Source organism: Typopeltis vanoorti, chromosome 11, assembly GCF_054136105.1.
Source record: "Typopeltis vanoorti isolate ZY-2024b chromosome 11, IOZ_Tvanoo_1.0, whole genome shotgun sequence".
NCBI lineage: Eukaryota > Metazoa > Arthropoda > Arachnida > Uropygi > Thelyphonidae > Typopeltis > Typopeltis vanoorti.
Genome location: NC_143559.1, coordinates 41,494,005 through 41,515,421, shown reverse-complemented (window position 1 = coordinate 41,515,421; position 21,417 = coordinate 41,494,005). Strand labels below are relative to the sequence as shown.

At 35.2% G+C, this 21,417-nt stretch overlaps 1 protein-coding gene across 1 annotated transcript in view; it reads right to left on the bottom strand.

The window, feature by feature from the left end:
- The window catches only part of LOC150101467 (serine/threonine-protein kinase Genghis Khan-like), an 896,778-nt gene that overhangs the window by 402,989 nt on the left and 472,372 nt on the right, over positions 1–21,417 (bottom strand). Inside the window, 3 exon segments of the mRNA XM_090400803.1 lie at positions 355–461; positions 4,980–5,128; positions 15,968–16,073. Coding sequence (XP_090256929.1) covers positions 355–461; positions 4,980–5,128; positions 15,968–16,073 — 362 coding nt within the window.

Below are 21,417 nucleotides of genomic sequence, written 5' to 3'. Positions count from 1 at the left end.
TAAAAGTGTTGAACGAAAGAATAGCATGACTGATGTAAAGAATGAAGAGGTGGTTGCAGTGAGGAAGATAGCTCAGTTGCAGGAGTGATACATAAGGTGGAGCTGGAGTGAAGAAAATATCTGGCGATGGATTAGCTGATAACAGAAAGAAAGAAGTGCGAGGTAAGAAAAATGAGAACTTGATCAAGTAATTTTTAGCCAAAAATTACTGCAAAGGAATGAAATGAATCCATTAGCACAGTTAGAACAACTGACTGATTTAATCAATGGTGGGATGTTAAACATGTATAATATATGCAGCTGTTTTCTTTAGGTTTCACATCAATTCCTATTTGACTAGAAATTATTACTTACAGTTATCACCTGAATCAAGCCTTTGTTGAAGGTCTCTTATTTGTGTATCTTTTTTGACATTATCTTTCTTAACTACTTCTATCTTTTGTTGAGATTCATTTAACTCCCTGAAAGAGAGAAGATAACGACTAGTAAATTCATCACCTTCTTAAGTATATTTAAAAAATAAAAATAAAAGAAAAAAAGGAGGGGAAGAAAATACGGCATAACAGTGAACAGCTTCTCTGTTAACTGTCTACTAACAAACAGTTAAGAAAGAAATTAACACACACAAATCTTAATTTTATTATTAAATTATTATTATTACAAGACACCTCCAAGCACAGTTGATGGCTTTATTTCATCAGGATGCTGTTAATAACCACATAATCCATATGCCATTTACTACATGCAAACAGTATTTGGGTGTTTTAAAATAGGCAAGTAAGCTGTTGTGTTTGTAGAAATCAAAGACGGAAACTCAAACTTCCACTCGTGGAAGTAAATCAATGTAAAATTTTTGCCTAAGTAGCAGGGCCTGCTGTCTTACTTATGCTGCAGTGGGGCTTTTTAAAATGAGTTCTTTAAATTCATTTTTATTTTATGTTTGATTGTTAGTATACTGAGCATGTTTTTGATACTTAATTGAAAAGTCCATATCAAAATTCGTCTCATTATGATGCAAATCGAACTTGTGTATTTTCCAATTGAAGGAAAAGACACAAGTCTTTAGTGAAAGTACATATTGGGGGGGGGGGGGGGATTAAGACTTTTGCTGCTTAAATGTACCTACATTATTTAGGGAACATAAAATATGACTTAATAAAACAGAAATTACAAAAATCCTGAAAACCTTTCAGTCTTTAAATCTCCACACATATTAAATGATGACAGTAACATTTCATTCTTTATAAACAACACAAGGAACACTTTAGATCCCTCTAGAAGAGGTCAATGGTCTGCATCACTTATAGCAGTTGTGTTCAACCTTTTTTACAATGTGAGCTACTTTTCTATAAAAAGTTATTAGGGATCTACTCTCTTATATATAAGTTATTCGGAGACCTACTCTCTTATACAGATCATGTTCCCCAAACCTGATATCTGATTATGCACAAATAAACAACTAAAAAAAATACACAACTTTATTTGTGTATTTAAAAATTTATTTATCACTTCTAATTATTTTAATACAACAAAAAAAATAACAACAAATATATTGGAATAAAATATTTATTTCTCTATTTTGGAAAACCAAAGTTAGAAAAAACAACAGATTGATTACAAACTCAAAAGTTACAGGAAGTGCTGGTTGATTAAAAAAAAAAAAAAAAGTTAATGTGAAATTTGGCATTGTTTGGATCTCGCAATATTTTCATAGTCAAGTTGATATGAAGAAGTGGCCAATCGCAGATAATCATCCAAATGATCATTTGTAATTTGGTTTCTTAATTGATTTTTTATGACGGTCATATTTTAAAAAGCGGATGCTGACAAGTATGTCGATCCGAAACACGACAGATTTTTTTGTGCAATATCAGTTAATATTGGGAATTTTTCATGTGTATACTTCCAAATGACTTCATTGTTTATTGATTTTAAATGTAAACTATTCTGAATGTTTATTATCTCAAGTCTACTTCAGCTTGGTTTATATCAAACAGCCCATATTTCCAAATGACTTCATTGTTTTTATTTTATTTGAAATTTCTGTGATGTTCAAGTTTTCTTGAAATGGATTATTGATGAAAGATACAATCATTTCAGTTTTATTAAAATCTTTAAATCTTGAATTTATTTCTTCCACAACTAAATCTATTTCACGAATAAATTCTTTTAAATCACAGCGAAGCATTTCTTCATTTTGTTCAAAAAATTTTAATAAATATGGGAGATGTCTAAATTCGCAATCATTTATATTTTTCTTTAATAAAAGTAAGTATTGTTGGAAAGTTTTTATTAAACATGTCAATTAAATTTTTATCTCTACTTTGTAACTCTAAATTTAAACTGCTTAATTTCGTACAGAAATCTACTAAAAATGATATGCGTAACAACCATCTTTTATCACTCAATTGTGGATAAATATCACCTTTTTTATCAAGAAAATTTTTCTTATCATTAATTAATACAAGAAATCTTTTTAAAAATTGACTTCTGCTGAGCCAGTGAACATTATTGCACAACAGAAGTACCCTATCATCATCTGCCTGTAATTTAAATAACCGCCGTTGAAGGGCTTTTCCTAGAACAGAATTTACAATTTTAAATGTAATATCCAAAACATCTTTTGTGTTTAATCTTTTACTACACAGTACTTGTTGGTGAATAATACAGTGGTACGTTAAAAAATCTGGATATTTGTCATAGTTTTTACATAATGAAATGAAACCTGATTTATTACCTATCATTGCAGGAGCACCATCAGTAGTAATAGATATAAGTTTAAAAAGCGGAAGTTTGGTTGTTTCAGAAATTGATTAAATGCCGAAAAAATGTCTTCTCCCCTAGACCTTCCCAATAATGGTATAATTTTCAAAAGTTCTTCTTTACTTGAATAATCTTGAAATACCATGCGAATAAATACCATTAACTGAGCAATATCAGTGAAGTCGTTTGATTCATCAAATTGTAATGAAAACGCAACACACTGGTGAATGTCTGACATTAACCTGGCCTGGAAACTTTTCTCTGGCAATTGGAACTCTTCCTTTTGGCAATTTGAAACCTTGTCTGTGGTCTAGAAGTAGTCTCTCTCTCTAGCGACGTCTCAAACCGAGAAGCTCCTTTCTGGAAGCAGGAAGCTCCTCTCTCAAGCAACGTGGATCCAGGCAGTCTCTCTGACTGCGACTCTGGACCGGGCAGCCTCTTCTCTGATAGCAGTTCTGGAACCGGGACCATTTCTGCTTGCTTCAGTCCCTTTTCATTAGGCCTCCTCTGAGAGCTCGCATGAAGTTTGGCAACCCCAAAGAATCAGTATGAGTCTTTCATCTTAAGTTTCAAGTTTGGCATGCCTTTGGTTCTCCTCCGCTTTCTTTTGATTGTAAGTTGACGGCCATCGGAAAGTTGTTTGAACTCTTTCTGACTGACTTTGGAGATGTTTACACTTAGAGCCTGCAAGCCTTTCTCTCAAACATACAAGTTTCAATAAAAATCTTTCTAATGCTGCCATGTACATCTTCGGCAACAAAAACATTGCCTTTGTTTTTAATACTCTAATATATTCTTATTAAAGCAGTATATACAGTTAGCTTCAAAAGTTATTTACAAAAACATCTAATACAAACTATACCGAGACAAACAAAGTTTATTTTTTTTACAATATTCACATGGGACTTAACCTAAGTAAAAAATCGATGTAACATGCTTTGGAATATTTAATATTTAAGCTACAATCGAGTTTTTACTTTGCTTATAATCGTATTCACTCAGCTCGCTGTTTGACTTCTACTGATCCAAATTAATTCATTTACCCAGACTTATAAGAAAATTACTGATTTGGCAATTTTAACGAAAAATAAATAAACAATAGCAATATACTTAAAGTGAATTGAAAATAATACAAAATAATGATAAATAACACATTATGTTTTCAGTTTTAATTAAATTTGTAAGTAAGGAGGAATACACAAGAGATCGACCCAAAATCGCTCTGCAATCGATGGGTTGAACACCCCTGACTTATAGGGACATAAATTTGTAACTAAATTTAGTAACTAATTTGTAACTTATACAACAAAATAAATTTGTAAGAGTGTGATTGGTAATGGATTATAGTCGATCCTTAAGGAAATTATCATATAATTGATAGGGTTCTAGCTCAACAATGATTTGCACATATATTTTTTGACAATTATTGCTACTCCATTTCTGCTAATCATGTCCAGCAAAATAAATGGTATTGACTAGCTGTGATGTAAATTGTCATTAATTTTTCCAATGTGTTTCTGTGATTTCTAGTATATTGATGTTTAGTCTTTTAATTTCATTTTGTACTTGTCCAGTTTGCTTGTATGTGGTAATCCTTGTACATTCCAAGCACCAATATGTGTAGTTTTTCTTAACTGGTGCTTTTTGGTCATAACTGGATTTTGGCTGAGAAAGGTATCAGTTCTTTAAATTGCATAGGTTCTCAGGAGGTGTTGAAATTGGGAGTGCATGTTCTTTTTCCCCTCTGTGCCCAGAAGTACTACCTTGGTTTACCAGGCTGGTAGCTGTCCCATTCTTCATTGTGACTATGGTTGTCATGGAAGGATAATAGAGTGGTTCTTCCTTGCCTTCTCTACCACAGAGCTATTGCCAATTACGCTGATTCAGTCATGCCACATAGCTGTCCGGACATGAGCCCTTGGGTGATATTGCATATCTTCAGCCTCATGCCAGTACTGGAATGTGCTGTTGTCCACTTCCAGGGTATCTCTCTTAGTCCAGCTCTTGCCCAAATAAGGGTGGGGTGACCTACTAGTTGCTAACCAACCACTGGTATAGCTCTCTGGGTTATCAGAGCATGCAAGCTCCCTCACCATGTTAAAGTGGAGATACCTTCAAGTAAATAGTTTAAAAAACTAATAATAAATAAATAATGATGCATTTTTCAGCATGAATGTAATCAACCAATGTGCTTTTTTATTTTATTTACAACTTACTTTTGTATTAACACTAATTCAGCTCGAACTTTGCTTAATTCTTCACTTATAGCTTGTTTAGCTTGAATCTCACTATGCAAACTGGACTGTAAGTTAAGGAGTTCCATTTTGTCTAATTTTTGTGATCTCCTATTTCGCCAATTCTTTTCCTGAAAGAATTTTCATAGAGTATATTTACATTACATACATTTTTAAATTCAAGATCTGAATGTGATACAAAAAAAAATTATAAAATTATACAGTAAGTATCTCCAGAATGATTTATGCCCATAATGTTTATTATTAATAATAAGTATTCTTAATAAGTTTATAAAAAGATTTTAATTTAAATTCCAGCTAACTGAAAAACAAAGTTACTGTTTTAGTGTTTTCTATATTATTCAATTTTCTTAATGAAAAAAAAAAAAAAAATTAAGTCAATTCCATCCAGAAAATGGTTGGAAACATAGAACATTTTTATTATCATAAGACATTGATGTCCAGGGATCAGAACTTAGCCTGTAGGTTGAACAGTGTAAATGCTGCACTTGGCCAACTGTGCTAAAAATCTTCTATATTTTCTAGAATTTTTTGGCGAGATGTTTGTGGTGTTGACAAAGTTATGCGATTATCACATCCGCTTTACATGTGGAAGGTCCAAGGTTTAATTCCTGACAGATACAAAAATGTTTTGCCTTAAAGTGTGGTGAGTGCAAAAACTGTGAATGGGTTGAAGACATGGTTCAATGATATTACTATAAAGATATTTCCAATCATTCATGTCACAGGGGATTTGAACTCAGTCTATAGCATGCAGATTGTAGATGCTACACTTAGCCAACTAGGGCAGAAAATATACACTATCATGCAAAAATTATTTGGACATCCCCACATTTTCTGAATACTGTATACCAGTGACAAAGCAATATACAATATACAATGACAAAGCAATATAAAGCAATGACAAGGTATATTATTATTAATATTATTATTACCCAAGACCTCATGGAGTCAAAGACTCATCCGGGAGGTCCTTTTATCACACACACACACGCAGCTCATCATACCCTGCTTTGAACACATTCAAACTCCCTGCAGACACCGCACTCTCAGGCAAAGCATTCCAATCATTTACAACTCTGCACGAAAAAAACCTGTCTCTCACTCCTCTACTCACAAATCTGGGCACAATAGTCCATGTGTGGCCTAATCAAATCCTTATACAACAGAACAAGAATCTCCCTACTTCTACACGTCAGTGTCCTCCACATCAAAGGCCCAGAAGCCTTTGTGTTGTCATCACAATTTTGGCTACATGTCCCCAAAATTTTAGATCCTTATCCATTATTATCCCCAGATCTCTTATTTCTTCCACCTCCAACAATGTATCCTCACCAAGCATAAATTCTGCATCCCATATTTTTTTTCCAAATTTTAAAACTTACATTTTGCAACACTGAACTCAATCCCTATTTCCATGCCCAATCACTCAATTTATTCAAATCTTCTTGTAAGGCCACAACATCTTCACTACTCTTTATGGTTCATCTTTGCATCATCACCCAACTTTGCATCATCTGATCTGCAAACAACTGAATATCTCCATCCAAATCTTCACCTATATCATTAACATACAAGTTAAACAGTAATGGCCCTAAAACAGATCCCTGAGGCACTCCGCTGCTGACTTTCCTTTTCCTCGACATTGCTCCCCCCCTATTTCATGGGGGGTATGAAGATTATTTCGGGTATGAAGATTACGGTAAAAATGCCAGATGACTGTAAGTTGCATACAATACTGGAAACACAGGATGGTTTGGCTACTGAGCAACAACCCACAAGAACTTACTTTTCAACAACTAGATAAAGTTATGTGCAGATATTTTGCTAACTTATTAGTACTATTGTTAAGCAACTTCCATGGAGTCAAAATGCTCCACTGTACAACTTTGAGACGAGTTTTCATTCTTTCTCCTCTCTCCTTCTACTCTGTGCATAATCCCCCATGTTAACCTTGTAAAATTTCCTACCTTAAGGGTATTTGTTACATCACTTTTTTTTTGCTTATTGACTACTAAACTCTCTGCAATTTGAATTTCCTCAACTCTCCACATTCAACATTCCAGAGTAGGTCTAGGGGAAGTGGCTGGTTTTTGGTGGAGTGGATAAAATAGAATGTAATCATGGCATCAAGAATAAAATCATGGGATCCCATTATTGTGCATTCCACCAAAGAACAGCCACTTCCCCTAGACCTACCTGGAGTATACCAGGTCTCCTGTAGTCGCAAACTGTCCTACTACGGCCAAACTGGCAGGACAGTTAATATCAGGATATCTGAACATAAGGACTATATCTGGTTCCACCAATAGCTACGCAGGACCTGCTGACCATACTTTGGACACCTGCCACAAAATACACTGGAAGAAAGCCATTCTACTGCACCGCAGCAAGTATAAATATGAGAGATTATTCCCGGAATCAGCCTCAGCTCTAAAAAACTCCCCAAATCTCAACAAATTTGGATGCATGAGACTGTCCCAAATATGGGAAGCTTGCATTCTTAGAACATCAGCCCAACAGTCAAGACAACCCAATTTAGCCCACTAGGGGGCACCACCTTTAGGACTCTAGGACCAACTTAAGTTGTTTTCTTCAGCCATATTTGTTTAGTGTTAATGCCTGGATGCACATATTATTTTTATGTTCCCTAAAGATGATAATGTAACATTACCGAAATAAAGGAAGTATTAATCAAAGTTTTATAATTAATATTTTAGTATACTTGTCTTTCCCTAAAATCTGACAGTTATGGATTACCAACGTATAAGTTTATCTACAAGAATTATATCTGTATAATAATGAGATTATGGTTTCTTTTGATGTAGTCTCACTTTTTCAGCAATATACCACCACAAGAGACTCTTCATTTTTTAGAATTTGATTTCCTAGAGGATATTATTAACCTATTTAAATTCACCATTAATGCAGACGATTTTAAGTGAAATAATAAGTATTCAAGCAAATAGAAGGAACAGCGATGGCAGTCCTATCTCACCAGCCTTAGCAGATTATTTATGGAACATCTAGAAAAAAAAATCTTTAATACTAAATTCCCTCAGTTTCATATATGGTAATGTTTTGTTGATGATATATTTGCAATCTGGTACCACATTGATTCAGAATTACTTCAGTTCTTAGAGAAAATAAACTCCTTATACTCCCATATCAAGCTCACCATTGAACATGAATCTAATAACCAACTACCCTTTAAGGATACCTTAATTATTCGTCATCCCACAGGTGATGCTGAATTTTCAGTTTATCGTAAGCCAAGCTTTACTAGCAGATACATTCACTCATCCTCCTGCCATCATTCATCACAAAAAAAAATACATGTTATCAAGAGTAAATACATGAGCTAATACAATGTGCTCTCCTGATCCTCTTTTGTTAGATGAACTAAATAAAATTAAAAACAATTTGATATGCAATGGTTACAACAAAACTACCATTCAAAAAATTCCATCTCGAAACTCGAAAATTCAATCTATACACTTCCTTCAAATTAGCTCAGAAACTATCTTCTTTCTACATCCACAAATGATACATTACTACCTCTTTCCTTCCCAGGTGTCTATCAAGTACTCTGACTACAGAGTTTGGTGGATAGAAGAAGGAGAGGTGATATGATCGAGACTTTTAAACTGTTGAGAAGCAGTTACAGGGTGGACACTGGGGAGTTCTTTCACTTGGTGTAACAGCAGGAAGGAGCAATGACAAGGGGCTATCCCTGGAAGTTACAAAAGGAAGCTGTGAGCAAGAGGGTGAGGAATGGTTTCTTTGTGTGGAAGGTGGTTAAACTGTGGAATGCATTGTCTGATAGAGTGGTGAGAGCAAGAATGGTCAATGGTAGTATGATAGACTTTGTGTTTCCTAGGAAGGTCCTCCCATGATGAGTCTCTTGACTCTATGGAGGCCTGAATAATAATAATAATAAGTACCCTGTTCATGCCATCTTTGTTATTTTGGACATACTAGTCATTCTGCATTGATCAGAATTGAAGAACATCAAGACTATATTAGATTTGTGGAATCTGACAAGTCTGGCCTTGCTTTGCCATGCCAGACTATCACAGAGTTCTTTGGAACCAGACTAAATTTCTTCATCCCACCAAGTTCAAATCTGATTGTCTTTTCCTATGCAACTTTTTACAATTGTTCCTCTGAACTTATCACATCATCATCATCAGTTTGTTTACTGATATGTACCCCCCCCCCCAAGGACAATGACAGCTCTACATGATTATTATTAACATCTGACCTCCATGAAGTTGGAGACTCAGCTGGGAGGTAAGTACACACTATTACACACAATGCTCACCTGACTGTGCTTTAAACTGATTCAATGTGTCTACATTCACAACACACTCAAACTGGTTTGAACACTATCCTGTATACTACTAATTTAATGTTTAGGCTACTTTCTCTCTTATTCCGTACAAATTTATTCAGCTGGCTATTCACTATACTAGTTTTGCTTATTCTGTTGCCTATTTCCAGATGTAACTTGCAATCTTCACTAAAACTGTGCGTAAATAGCTTAAATATTTCACTTGTTCTGTATTGTTTTTATTGCTGATTTTCATGCCAAATTTGTTACAGCTGTTGTTCAATTTAGTTAGTGAATCCTAGAGATTTGCACTAGATGTGTTTAAGAGGACAACATCATCTGCATACAGCAAAGAACTAATTTTGACATTTCCAATTCTAATATCAGGCCTAATGCCACTTTCCTTCACAATGTGATCCATACAGATGATGAATAAAAGTGGAAATAGTGTGCATCCTTGTCTTACCCGATTTTACGTGAAATCATTTTCCTGTATTTCCTTCAATTCTAATTGCTGACTGACAACTGAAATACAGACTAGGTATTACTCTGTATAATGTTCCATTCACCTCATATAATTGTAGTATTTTGAAAAGCTTTTCTCTGGACACCTTGTCGTATGTCTTTTCTAGATCTCTCCTTTGAACTCTAATAGTGTAATATCATGTACTTCAGCTGCAACTAAGACACGAGCTAATATACACACGAATTATAGCTCATTGTTATGATTCATCTTTTGAATGTGGTTAGTAGTAGATGAAGTATTTTGCAGTTTTTAAATAAAATTCTATATAATTTTTGCTGCATGCGTAAGCCATAATAAATTTACTTTATAAAGTCTCCATTATTTGTCAGATTGTAAGATATGTCTTATGCATTATTTTATCTACTTGAATATCCATTTGAAGTATCCTCTAAAAATTGGAAATTGCTAGCATACCACTATCCACTAACAATGGTAATCATTCTTATGCTAACATAAATACACAATAGGCTGAAACTAAAAGACTAGTAAGAAGGAGATTAAACATTAAATATGTATGTAGTTTGTATTTAAGGTGTTAAACTTTAAAAAATATTATATATTAAACTGTATTATTGTATAGTTTGAGATGACCATTTGCAAACTTAAGGTCAAAACCTTCATCATGATTCATATCAGACAAATGCAGAAAGCTTTGAACTTTCACCGCACATAAATCTTCACATCTAAAGATACTTCACGGCAGCAATTTAGAGTTGGTCCAAAGGATCCTATCGACAGAGTCAAATTTTGTACTCAGCAAGTTCAGACTTGAACAGTTTTATAATCCCAAATATCAAATTCTCTGAACTTCAACTTAGAGTTTTGATGTCCAGAGATCTACTTCTATGCTGAATGGTTAGTTAGAGCAAAGTACGATAGCTTTCATAAGAATGACATTTGATGAACACCGGTTATCGATAAGTTGGAAAGTTGCCTTCAAGAGAAAGATATAAATGACAGATTTTGTTAACTAGGTAAAGGGTAGTAATTAGCTTAGCTTCTTAAAAATTCTGGATGCATAGTAATGTCTAGATCCAGTTCCACCAGATTATCAAAACAATTAATGTTACAAGATAAGTATATGTATGTATGTATGTGTACTCTGATTAATCAGCCTGGTTTGTGTGTTAAATCACCTGAGATTCTGAGAGGAAAAAAGGAAAATCAATGCTACCGACAGTGATATATACAAAAGATTTAGAAGACTGAGGCCATGACTTTTAATTTTTTAGGAAAATAATGAACCCTAGAATATTAATTAAAAAGTTTTAATCAATACCTTCCTAAAGCGTCTCCGTAGTGCAATTGGAAGAACGACGGTGCATTGCGCTCTTCCTTGGGAAAAGGCCTGAGTTCGAGTCCTGTCGTGATGGGAGAAATCTTTATATGGACTTTTTCAATCGAAGTTGAGTTAGCCAATCTCATACGGAGGTAACAGGGTTTTTTCTACCGGAAACTCAGGTTTTTCAATCCCACATACAGGCAAATCAGCCCTTGAGAACACACGCAATTTACAGACAAAAGATACTTGATGTGGTGGGGGGGGGGGGGTGATGTAGTTGATTGATAGTGGTGGTACACTAGGTGTCCTCCCACAGTGTGTCTTTGGACCCTTGGAGGTGTCACGAATAATAATAATATTTCAGCAATGTTACATTGCCACCTTCAGGGATCACAAAACAATGATATATGTATGCAGGCACTCATACTAAGCAAATGAGGCTGAAGACCGGCAACTGAAGTCGGTCCTAGAGTCCTAAAGGCCTCCTAGCAGGCTAAATTGGATTGTCTTGGCCATTGGGCTGATGATCTTAGAATGTAAGCTTCCCAAATTTGTGGCAGTCTCATGCACCCAAATTTGCTGAGGTTTGGGAAGCTTTTCAGAGCTGAGGCTGATTCAAGGAATAATCTTTCATACTTGTACTTGCTACAGTGTAATAAAATGGCCTTCTTCCAGCGTATTCTGGCATGGTCAGCAAGACCTGAGTGGCTGTATTGGTGGAACCAGATGTAATCCTTGTGTTCAGATATCCTGATATTGGCTGTCCTGCCTGTTTGGCTGTAGTAGGACAGTTTGTAACTGCAAGGGACTTGGTATACTCCTGGTAGGTCTATGGGAAGTAGCTGTCTTTGGTGAAGCAGATACGAGATGCCAATTTCTTGTGGTTTGTAACTTAAGATCATATTTTCTTAAGATTTTTGTTAGTTTTTCGGATGAACCCCATATATATGGAATGGTGATAGATTCAGAGTAATCTCTGCTATGAAGGAGTGGGGGAGAGAAATTGTTGGTAATTGGTTTTAATATATTTTGGACATTTTTTTATAGTCTAACCACAAATTTGGTTAGACTATAATAAATTTATAGTCTAAATTTATTTAGACTATAAATTTATTATAGTCTAATAAACAAAGTTTGCGTCTGAAGTATCTTCAGGAGTGAGGCAACTCGTGGTAAAGTTGGACCAAGCTCTCATCACTCCTTGTCTTAGTATCTCCCATAATGCAAAACACATCTCCTTATGGACATGTATAATGTTATGCATTAAGGGAAAGACCACTATTCAGACTGGTTTCGACCTTTATTAAGGTCTCATCAGTGGAGCCAGACCCAGGTTGGTGATACCAACGTGGAAGCAATGGAGAAGTCATAAACCGGTCTGAGTAGTGGCCCTTCCCTTAATGCATAGCATTATACATGTCTGCAAGGAGATGTGCTTTGCATTATGTGAGATACTAAGACAAGGGGTGATGAGAGCTTGGTCCAACTTTACAATGAGTTGCCTGAGTCCTGAAGATACTTCAGGTGCAAACTTTGTTTGCTTACACTTGGATAAAGGATTAATTTATTATAGTCTAACCAAGTAGAAAAAAACTTCCAACATCTTTCTCTAAGTCCAGAGTAATTTAATAATAAGGTGAGACACCTTTTGACAACTCATATAGGTAAATATGACTTCTCCATTGCTTCCACCTTGGTATCACCACCTCTGGCTCCCACTGATGAGACCTCAATAAAGGTCGAAACCAGTCTAGGTAGTGGCCCTTCTCTTAATGCATAGCATTATATATGTATGCAAGGAGATATGCTTTGCATTATGGGAGACACTAAGACACGGAGTGATGAGAGCTTTGTCCACCTTTACCACAAGTTGCCTCAGTCCTGAAGATACTTCAGGCACAAACTTTGTTTGCTTACACTTGGATAAAGGATTAAACTAAATTTATTATTTTGGACATTTGATAAACACTGGTTATCGAACTGATTAATTTTGACCTGTTATATAGTGTTTTTATAATCCATATTTTTGGAAGCAGGGGGTGGTGTGACTGGTGGTGAATGTATCTACCTGTTTGTGTAGGTTAAAGTCAGGGATCCATCAGGCTGGTGTGTAATCAGAGTGTCTAGGAAAGGGAGACTGTTGTTTTCCTTTTCCAACGTAAACTGGATCCTGGGGTGCTGATTGTGTAAGCGTGTTGAGAAATTGTGGAGTGCATCCAGGCCACATGGTCAAATAGTGAACACATCATCTACTGTGGGGCAGAGTTTAAGGCTTTTTCTTCAAAGATCTCCATAAAGAAGTTGGCCAGGAGTGATATTGGGAATGACTTGAGAGGGAATATTCAGTTGTTTACTGATGATGCAAAACTGAAAGATAAAACAGTTTGGGTAAAGATGATGGTTGTCAGTTTATTGTAGTAAGATTTCATGTTGCGCACTTAAGGATGAAAGACTGCAACTTGTGTATTACAAAGATGGAATCAACTACAAAAATATGATGAAGCTAGAGTTGTTATAAATCCTTATAACAATTAAAACTATGGGCTAATTTGTCTCACAACTCTCACTGGCAGTGAAGAACAAGAGAGAGAGAGGTGAATAAACAGTGACTGATCTGTGGAGTGCTCTGTATGAGGATAGACCGAAGGTGTATGAGTTACAAAATTTGGCTGATAGGCAGAAAAGGGGGGGGGGGTACAAAAACATTTAAAAGACATATAAAAAGGGCAGGTAATACTGCAAAAAGTAACACTCAAACATAGACAAAGTTGATAGAGACAGAGATGGAAAGAAAGTTACTGGAAGATCAAAGAGATGGCTGGAACTCAGTGGCATAGGTTGTCGGCCTGGTTGGTCAAGTGTTAGCATATCCACTCTCCAGATGAAAGGCTGTAGGTTTGAATCCCGGCATGAGCATGAATGTTTGTATTGTCTGTGAAAATACTAGTGGTTGTTGGCAGTAGATGGCATTAGTGGATTGAGTGATGTAGATGGAGAGTTGTAGAGTAGGTGTCCTTCCTCGATGAGTCTTTGGACTCCTTAGAGGTGTCAGGTAATAATAATGACAGTAATAACAGAAAAGCGCAAGATAAAACTGAATGGAATATTTTGGGACAGTGAACATTTTCTGTCCACTGCCTTCATCCAAAGTGGACAGAAAATGGCTGATGAAGAAGAAGATTATAAAAACACTTAAGTTACTAAAGGGTTTTATAGGGTGGATGCAAAAAACATTTTAAAAAATATATAAAGTACAAGAGAGAAGACAGACTGGAAGTTTGCATAAGAGTGTGGTTAGCAATGACATGAAAACTTGATATTTTGGTCAGAGAGATGAATAACTGGAATGAGTTGCCAGAGGCAGTTGTGAGTGCTTTATTAGACAATCAATTCAACACTAGGCATAATATGTAATGTGTAACTAATGGTTAAATGGAGTCTTCTGAAATTAGTCTTCAAATTCCATGAAGATTGAATGTATGATCATAGCATCTCATGCAACAGAACTGCACATGCTGTTTTGACTTGACAATAACTATGGCAGATGTATTATTTACAGAAACATAAATAACAGTCAAAAATATTCCTAGTTGCAAGATTTTTATATTGATTCTAAATACAGAATCACTCAGAAAATTGACCTCTCGTTACATATACAGGGCTTGACAGATTGTGCAAAACCCTAATTGCCAAACAAAAAATTTACTCATATAAGACTCATTTTTTAATGTTATGTCCCAATAAATCAATAGGAGTTCCACAAAATGATGAACAGTGCTATATCATAATCAAATAAGTTATTTTTTTTATTTAATAAAAAAATATTCTATTTTGTTGTAGCTACTTGCAACTTAGCAAAAACTACTTAACACAGTCAAGTGAACAAATATATCTGTCAAGTTTGTGTGTGTGGAGTGTGGTGTGGTGTGTGTGTGCAAGGCCACGTCGTGCGGTTATGAAGATTGTGCCCCGCACAAGGGCGCTTGAAGATGAGGGGTGCCATTTCACCACAGGAAATATTAAAAAATATATATATAAAGTTTCTTATTCTTGATATATCGTACTATATAAATTACACAATTACAAATTATAGTTAATCTAATAAAAATGAAATTTAAAATCAGTCAAATTATTACAAATTCTTAATAATCTTACAATATTTTTAACTTAATACATCACCAGTTTTATTATAATTTGTTTGAAGTGAAACGTTATCAATATTACCAAAAATTTTATTTCACAGCGAAAATTGTATAAATATTCTCGATTGTTTATTATATTTTTTTAATGGAAATTATTAGTTTAAGATAGACTGTGAATTCATTCTTATGCTATGCTTTGCCCTTTGTGGATGTGTGATTGTGAATGAAACTGTGACATTGTTCTGCAAATGTGGAAGGTAAGAAAGTATAACATAACATAACATAAAAGTAATTTTTGTTTATATATATATATATATATATATATAAATTCTGTTGTATTTATATATTAACAAAATAAACATTTTTGAAAATTTTTATTATGAAAAATTCCTTATTAATGAATTTTAGTCATTACAATGTTCTACTATTGTTAAATAAAATTCATTTTTATGTATGCATATAAACTATTTTGTACTTTTAACAAGGTAAAATTTTTCGCAAAACTTTTTCATGGAAACTTATTTTATGGGGGCGCTGAAAAAGGGCGCCTCCAACCCATGCTTCAACACTGTGTGTGTGTGTTGTTACATATGTAGTATATATTAAAACAGACAATTCTCAACCTGCAATTATCAATAAATAGCCTCTCAATCTATTATTACTTACTGCAGTAGATGGAGGAAGACCACTCATTTTAAGGCTCTCAAGTTCTTCTGTCATTTTAGTAGCTAATGCCTGTAAGTAACCTCTTGCATCTTTTTCATCACTCACCCTATACATATTATACATATTAAAAAATTATAATATTTAGACTCCAAGTGATATTACAAATTTTACAACTACAAGTGATACTAAACATCTCATAGTTAAAAAAGTATTCTTTATTGAAACTATATAACGAGATGTAAATGTATATACACATACAATTTTAATAATAATAATAATATTATTATTATTATTAATATTATTATAACTTTAGACTAAAATACACAAAGATTATTGAAGAAAAAATGAAAGAGTTTGAGAACAGGAACCAAACCTTGGAGATTCAGTGGCAAGCCTTGAAGAAAACCCTGATTGATTCAGCTAGAGAGGCATGTGGTGAAGTTGTCTGCAAGGATAGAAAAATTAGAACTCCATGGTGGACACAGGAAGTTAAAGAGGCACTGAAGGAAAAGAAGAAAGCATATCAAAAGTTCCTGGCAAATAAGTCAGCTTTTGCTCTTAGAGAATATAGATACAAATGTAAGAAAGCTATACATTGTGTAAAACGAGCTAAACAAAAGTCATGGGAAATTGAAAGTTTATTTTTCACTTGGTTAGACTGTAATAAATTTAGTTTAATCCTTTATCCAAGTGAGAGCAAACATAGTTTGCACCTGAAAATATCTTCAGGACTGAATATGATGTTGTACTACCTTACCTGGGTAAATATACAACACTATATTCAGTCCTGAAGATATTTTCAGGTGCAAACTTTGTTTGCTCTCACTTGGATAAAGGATTAAACTGAATTTATTAAAAGTCATGGGAGGACTTTGGCAAGAACATAGAAAATAAATATCAAGAAGGCGACAAAATATTCTGGAGGTTGTTGAAGAAGCCTAGGAATGGAGGAAAGAGTGCTGATAAACGAGCTAGAGATGATAAAGGTGACATGAAAATGGGAGAAAAGATATCCTTGAAGTATGGAGTAATTACTTTGAAAAACTGCTAAATGAAACAAGCAGTGATGACAGCACAGTTGTAAAAAACACTGACCAGGCATGCAGTCAAGAATACATATCCATACTCGAAGTAGAAAAAGCCATCAAAGGCTTGAAATGTGGAAAGGCAGCAATAGTAGATGATATTCGACCAGAAATGCTGGAGTATGGTGGTATAAAAGTCTTATAGTGGCTGCACTGCATAGTTCAGAATGCCTGGAAAGAGGGACGAATTCCCAATGATTGGAGTAGAGTTCTCATAGTACCCATATATTATTATTATTATTATTATTATTATTATTATTATTAGACACTTAAAGGGAGCCAAAGACTCATCGAGGGAGGCCACTTGCTTAAACTTAAACACAGATATTTGATATATTCCCACAATTTCTCAACTGTTTGTCTTGAAGTGAAAATCTGATCCTGACAGCTTTTATCTAGCCTGAATCTGGCCTTGTTCTTCACTAATCTTCCCTTCTACAATCCTTCTCAGCCATTTCTCAAGTACATTTGCATAAACATAATAATAACTTGCATAAAGAAATGGAGTCAAAAAGATGTCTTGTGACTAGTGGAGTGCCGCAGGGCTCTGTTCTTGGACCACTGCTTTTCAATTTGTTCATCAATGATATAGGAAAGAATTTGAGAGGAAGTGTTCATCTGTTTGCTGATGTTGCAAAGTTGGATAGAGCAATTATGAGTGCACAGGATATCAAAATTTTACAGGATGATTTGGATAGTTTGGAGGACTGGGCTAGGAAAAATGGATGTCAATTTAATGTGGCAAAGTGTAAGGTTATGCGCTTTGGGGTGAAAAGAATAGCAGCAGTATATCGCATAGGTGGAACCGTACTCCAGGAGATTGATGAGGCCAGGGATTTGGGAGTGTTGGTGGATAGGGAATTGAAGTTTAGGGGGCACATTGCAAAAGTGACTAAAACAGCTCACCAAATCACTTGGCTTCTGAAAAATACTTTAACATGCAGAGACAAACAAGTTGTTGTTCCTCTGTATCAAGCATTGATAAGACCCCATCTGGACTACTGTGCCCAGTTATGGGCACCAGGGTTTCTTCGTGATGGGGAGGAAGTGGAGAGGATCCAGAGACGAGTGACCAAGATGAAAGCAGATCTGTGGAATGAACCTTATGAGAATAGGTTGAAGATTTGTGGGTTGCAGAAATTGGTCGATAGGCGAAGGAGGGGTGATATGATTGAGACATTCAAATTACTGAAGGGTTTCTATAAGATTGATCCAGAAGATATTTTTGAAAATATGACTGGTGGTGGGAGGACTAAGGGCCATGAATGGAAGCTGGGCAAGAGTGTGGTTGACAAGGGTGTTAGAGCTAGGTTTTTTACTTGGAGAGTAGTAAATGAGTGGAATAAGCTTCCAGAGTCTGTTGTGGGTGCTACGACCGTGAATGAGTTCAAGGCAAGGTATGATAGATACTATGTGAATGTCGAATAGTTGTTCTTGACATGATGTTAAGGCCTCCCTCGATGAGTCTGTCAACTCCTTGGAGTTGCCCGGAACAACAACAACAATAATAATAATAATAATAATAAATCTGCTCATGCTTAGAATATTGCTCACATGTTTGGGATGATGCACTTGAAACTTCCCTTAAAATCTTGATGCTGTCCATGTCCAGAGGTAAGCAATTAAGCTCATTGATGATACCTCTCTTTTACAGATTCACTTCAGTCTCTATTTCACAAAAACAGCGTTTCAGAACTGTGTCTGTTCTACAGGTACTTTCCTGTTGGCTGCTGCTGCAGTGAACTGTTAACTTTTTGTTGCACCTGTTAATACAAGAGCAGCAGCTGCTCTTCATCCCTTTACTGTGCAAATGTAAACACATCAAACCTGCTTCTTCTCTTCACTTTTATTCCATCCAGCTCTGTCATTTGGAACAGCCATCCTCATGAAGTATTCCCAAACAACTACAACCCACAACTCTTTAAAAAAAACAAAACATCAATAAACTTCTTTTTCGGTCCTCATCTACACTCCCACACATGGCTCTGATGTGCTTATAGGTGCTTGATCTCTCATGTATGGGATGGATATATTAAAAAAAAAATTACACAATACTTATTATATTTCTCCCTGAATTCATCCACTGATAAAGCACTCTTGACTGATAACTTGCTTTGGCAACCCATTCCACTCCTTCAGCACTCTCTCTCTCTATGAGAAAAAAAAAAAAAAAAAAAAAACATACCATTTCAACCCAAAGTCTTTATGCAATTTTCAGGACTGACCCCATGTTTTCACCCATCTTATTTGATATTCAATCCTAAGAAACACTTTAAGCGACTAATTAATTTCTATTGTATCCTCGCTTTACTGTTATCAACCGATTTTATAACCAATGAAACCTATATTCTGTCCTTAAAGGGAGTACTTCATTGTTACGTCCTAATTTTCTTATTATATATATATGTTGTATAGTGTACCTCTCCTTGGATGTCACATGGTACTATTGAGAACACAAAGGAATTGCCTCAAGGTTGAGCCAATTCCTAGGTGACAAAGCCTCTGAAATTTGCCTCTCTTAAAGTTCTGGGAAAAATTGGTTATTTATTGCTGTGCCACCCAGAACCCTTAGATTAAGAAAAGTGTTTCACAATCAGGAAGTGAACTTGCAGATGTACTCACTATTGATCTTTGTTTGTAGTCGTGACCTTAACTATCGTTTATTCCCTCTCGCTTAGATTCGAATAATTTATAAGTGGTGCATCGGATTCTTAGACCCAGGCAATCAAATTAAAAATAGCAAAAGGTTTATTTATCATATTTGTTGTTATACAGCGTAAAGAATAATCAATCATTACTATTAGAATGTTAAACAAAATAACTTGCATACATTTTAAACAAAAATGAATAACATATAAACACTTCTCTAAAAGAATCATAATTTAGCATTCTTAGATCATAAAACAAAAATGAAACTTTAGACTTTGACTAAATTACTCAAATAAAGGCACTTCAATACCTCTTAAAACATAATTATCAATGAGCACACGTAAAGAACATTACTTTTCCTTTTGTCTAACTGTTATCAAAGCACTACAGTCCTGTCTTATTCTAATCAGAGTCCTTAATTCTTAAATTATAATTAATTTCTCTTCCTTACACACATTACTTGGCAAAAAGGTTACAATACCGTACTTGGTGATCCTTTATACTTGTCCCTTCGATTCCTGATTCTTTTCCTTTTAACTATTTCCTTTCTGTCAGTTTTACGGCTGGGATTCCTGCGATCATTGGTTGGTCCACAAGTTGCTAGTATATCGAGCCTATGTCAAGAACATTCTTGGCAAATGGTGATTCTGCATTCGCGTAGCACACTACCGACTCGCTGAGCTTTCCCATGAGTTGCCTACTATCTGTATAAAACGTCTATCCTTTCATCAATGGGCTTGAGACCCGCAACTTTTTCAACTACTATGCGGCATCTCTGACTGCTACTACCCGGGAGTGAGAACAGAACTCCCTGTGAACTACACGTCCAGACGATCGAGAAGAGAAAAACACAAAAGCCTCGTGGGGAGGGGGTTCCTAACCTTTTTATACTAACCCTACTACTGGTACTCTCTGTAACAAAAGTTGTTCACTCATCACATTTTTATTTATACATGTGGGTCTCGCTTCCATAACGTCTTCTCCGAACAGCTTGGGTCTCCACATGCCGTATGCATGCGAGACCGCTTGGGGCAACTTCTTAATCCGATGGTTTGCCCTTGTACTATGACCTTGTGTTCTCACTTTGTTGCATGCAATTTATACAGCAATTCTTTGTGTATCAATCTTAACAAGTAATATAAAATTTACCAAACTTCACTATCAAATATACAATCTAGTAGAAATACTTTTACACTGAAATATACGCAATTTTTCTTCGTAATCACTGTATCCTATATTTGCCAAGATATATATAATATATACTAGGATGCAAGCATATCCTTTCAGGGTTTAACTTGTTAAATGGTGATTTATTAAATTCCTAATGAATTTTATTCATTCAAAATTCAACACCGTAGACATTGCAATTTGTATCCAATAATGTACAGTGACTTCAGGTGTGTATAAAGCTTGACATTTAACAATTTACCAGTCGATATACAATAAGCTTGTCACTGTTTTGATTGTACTAGTGAGTCTGCAGTCACAGTAGGATAGGGGCAAGATGAGATGGAGAGCTATGATTGCAAAAAAGTCAGTGTACAGATTGTGTAGAAGGAATGATGTGCAGCTTGTGGACATGTGGAGCAAGTCTAACAGAAGAAAGGGTTTATATAAGGTGGATGACTAGATTTTAATGGTTGAGGTCAGGAGTGTTGAGAAAGTATTGTTGAGTGAGAGTTTGGAAGTGTAGAGTCAGGAAAATTAGAATATTTT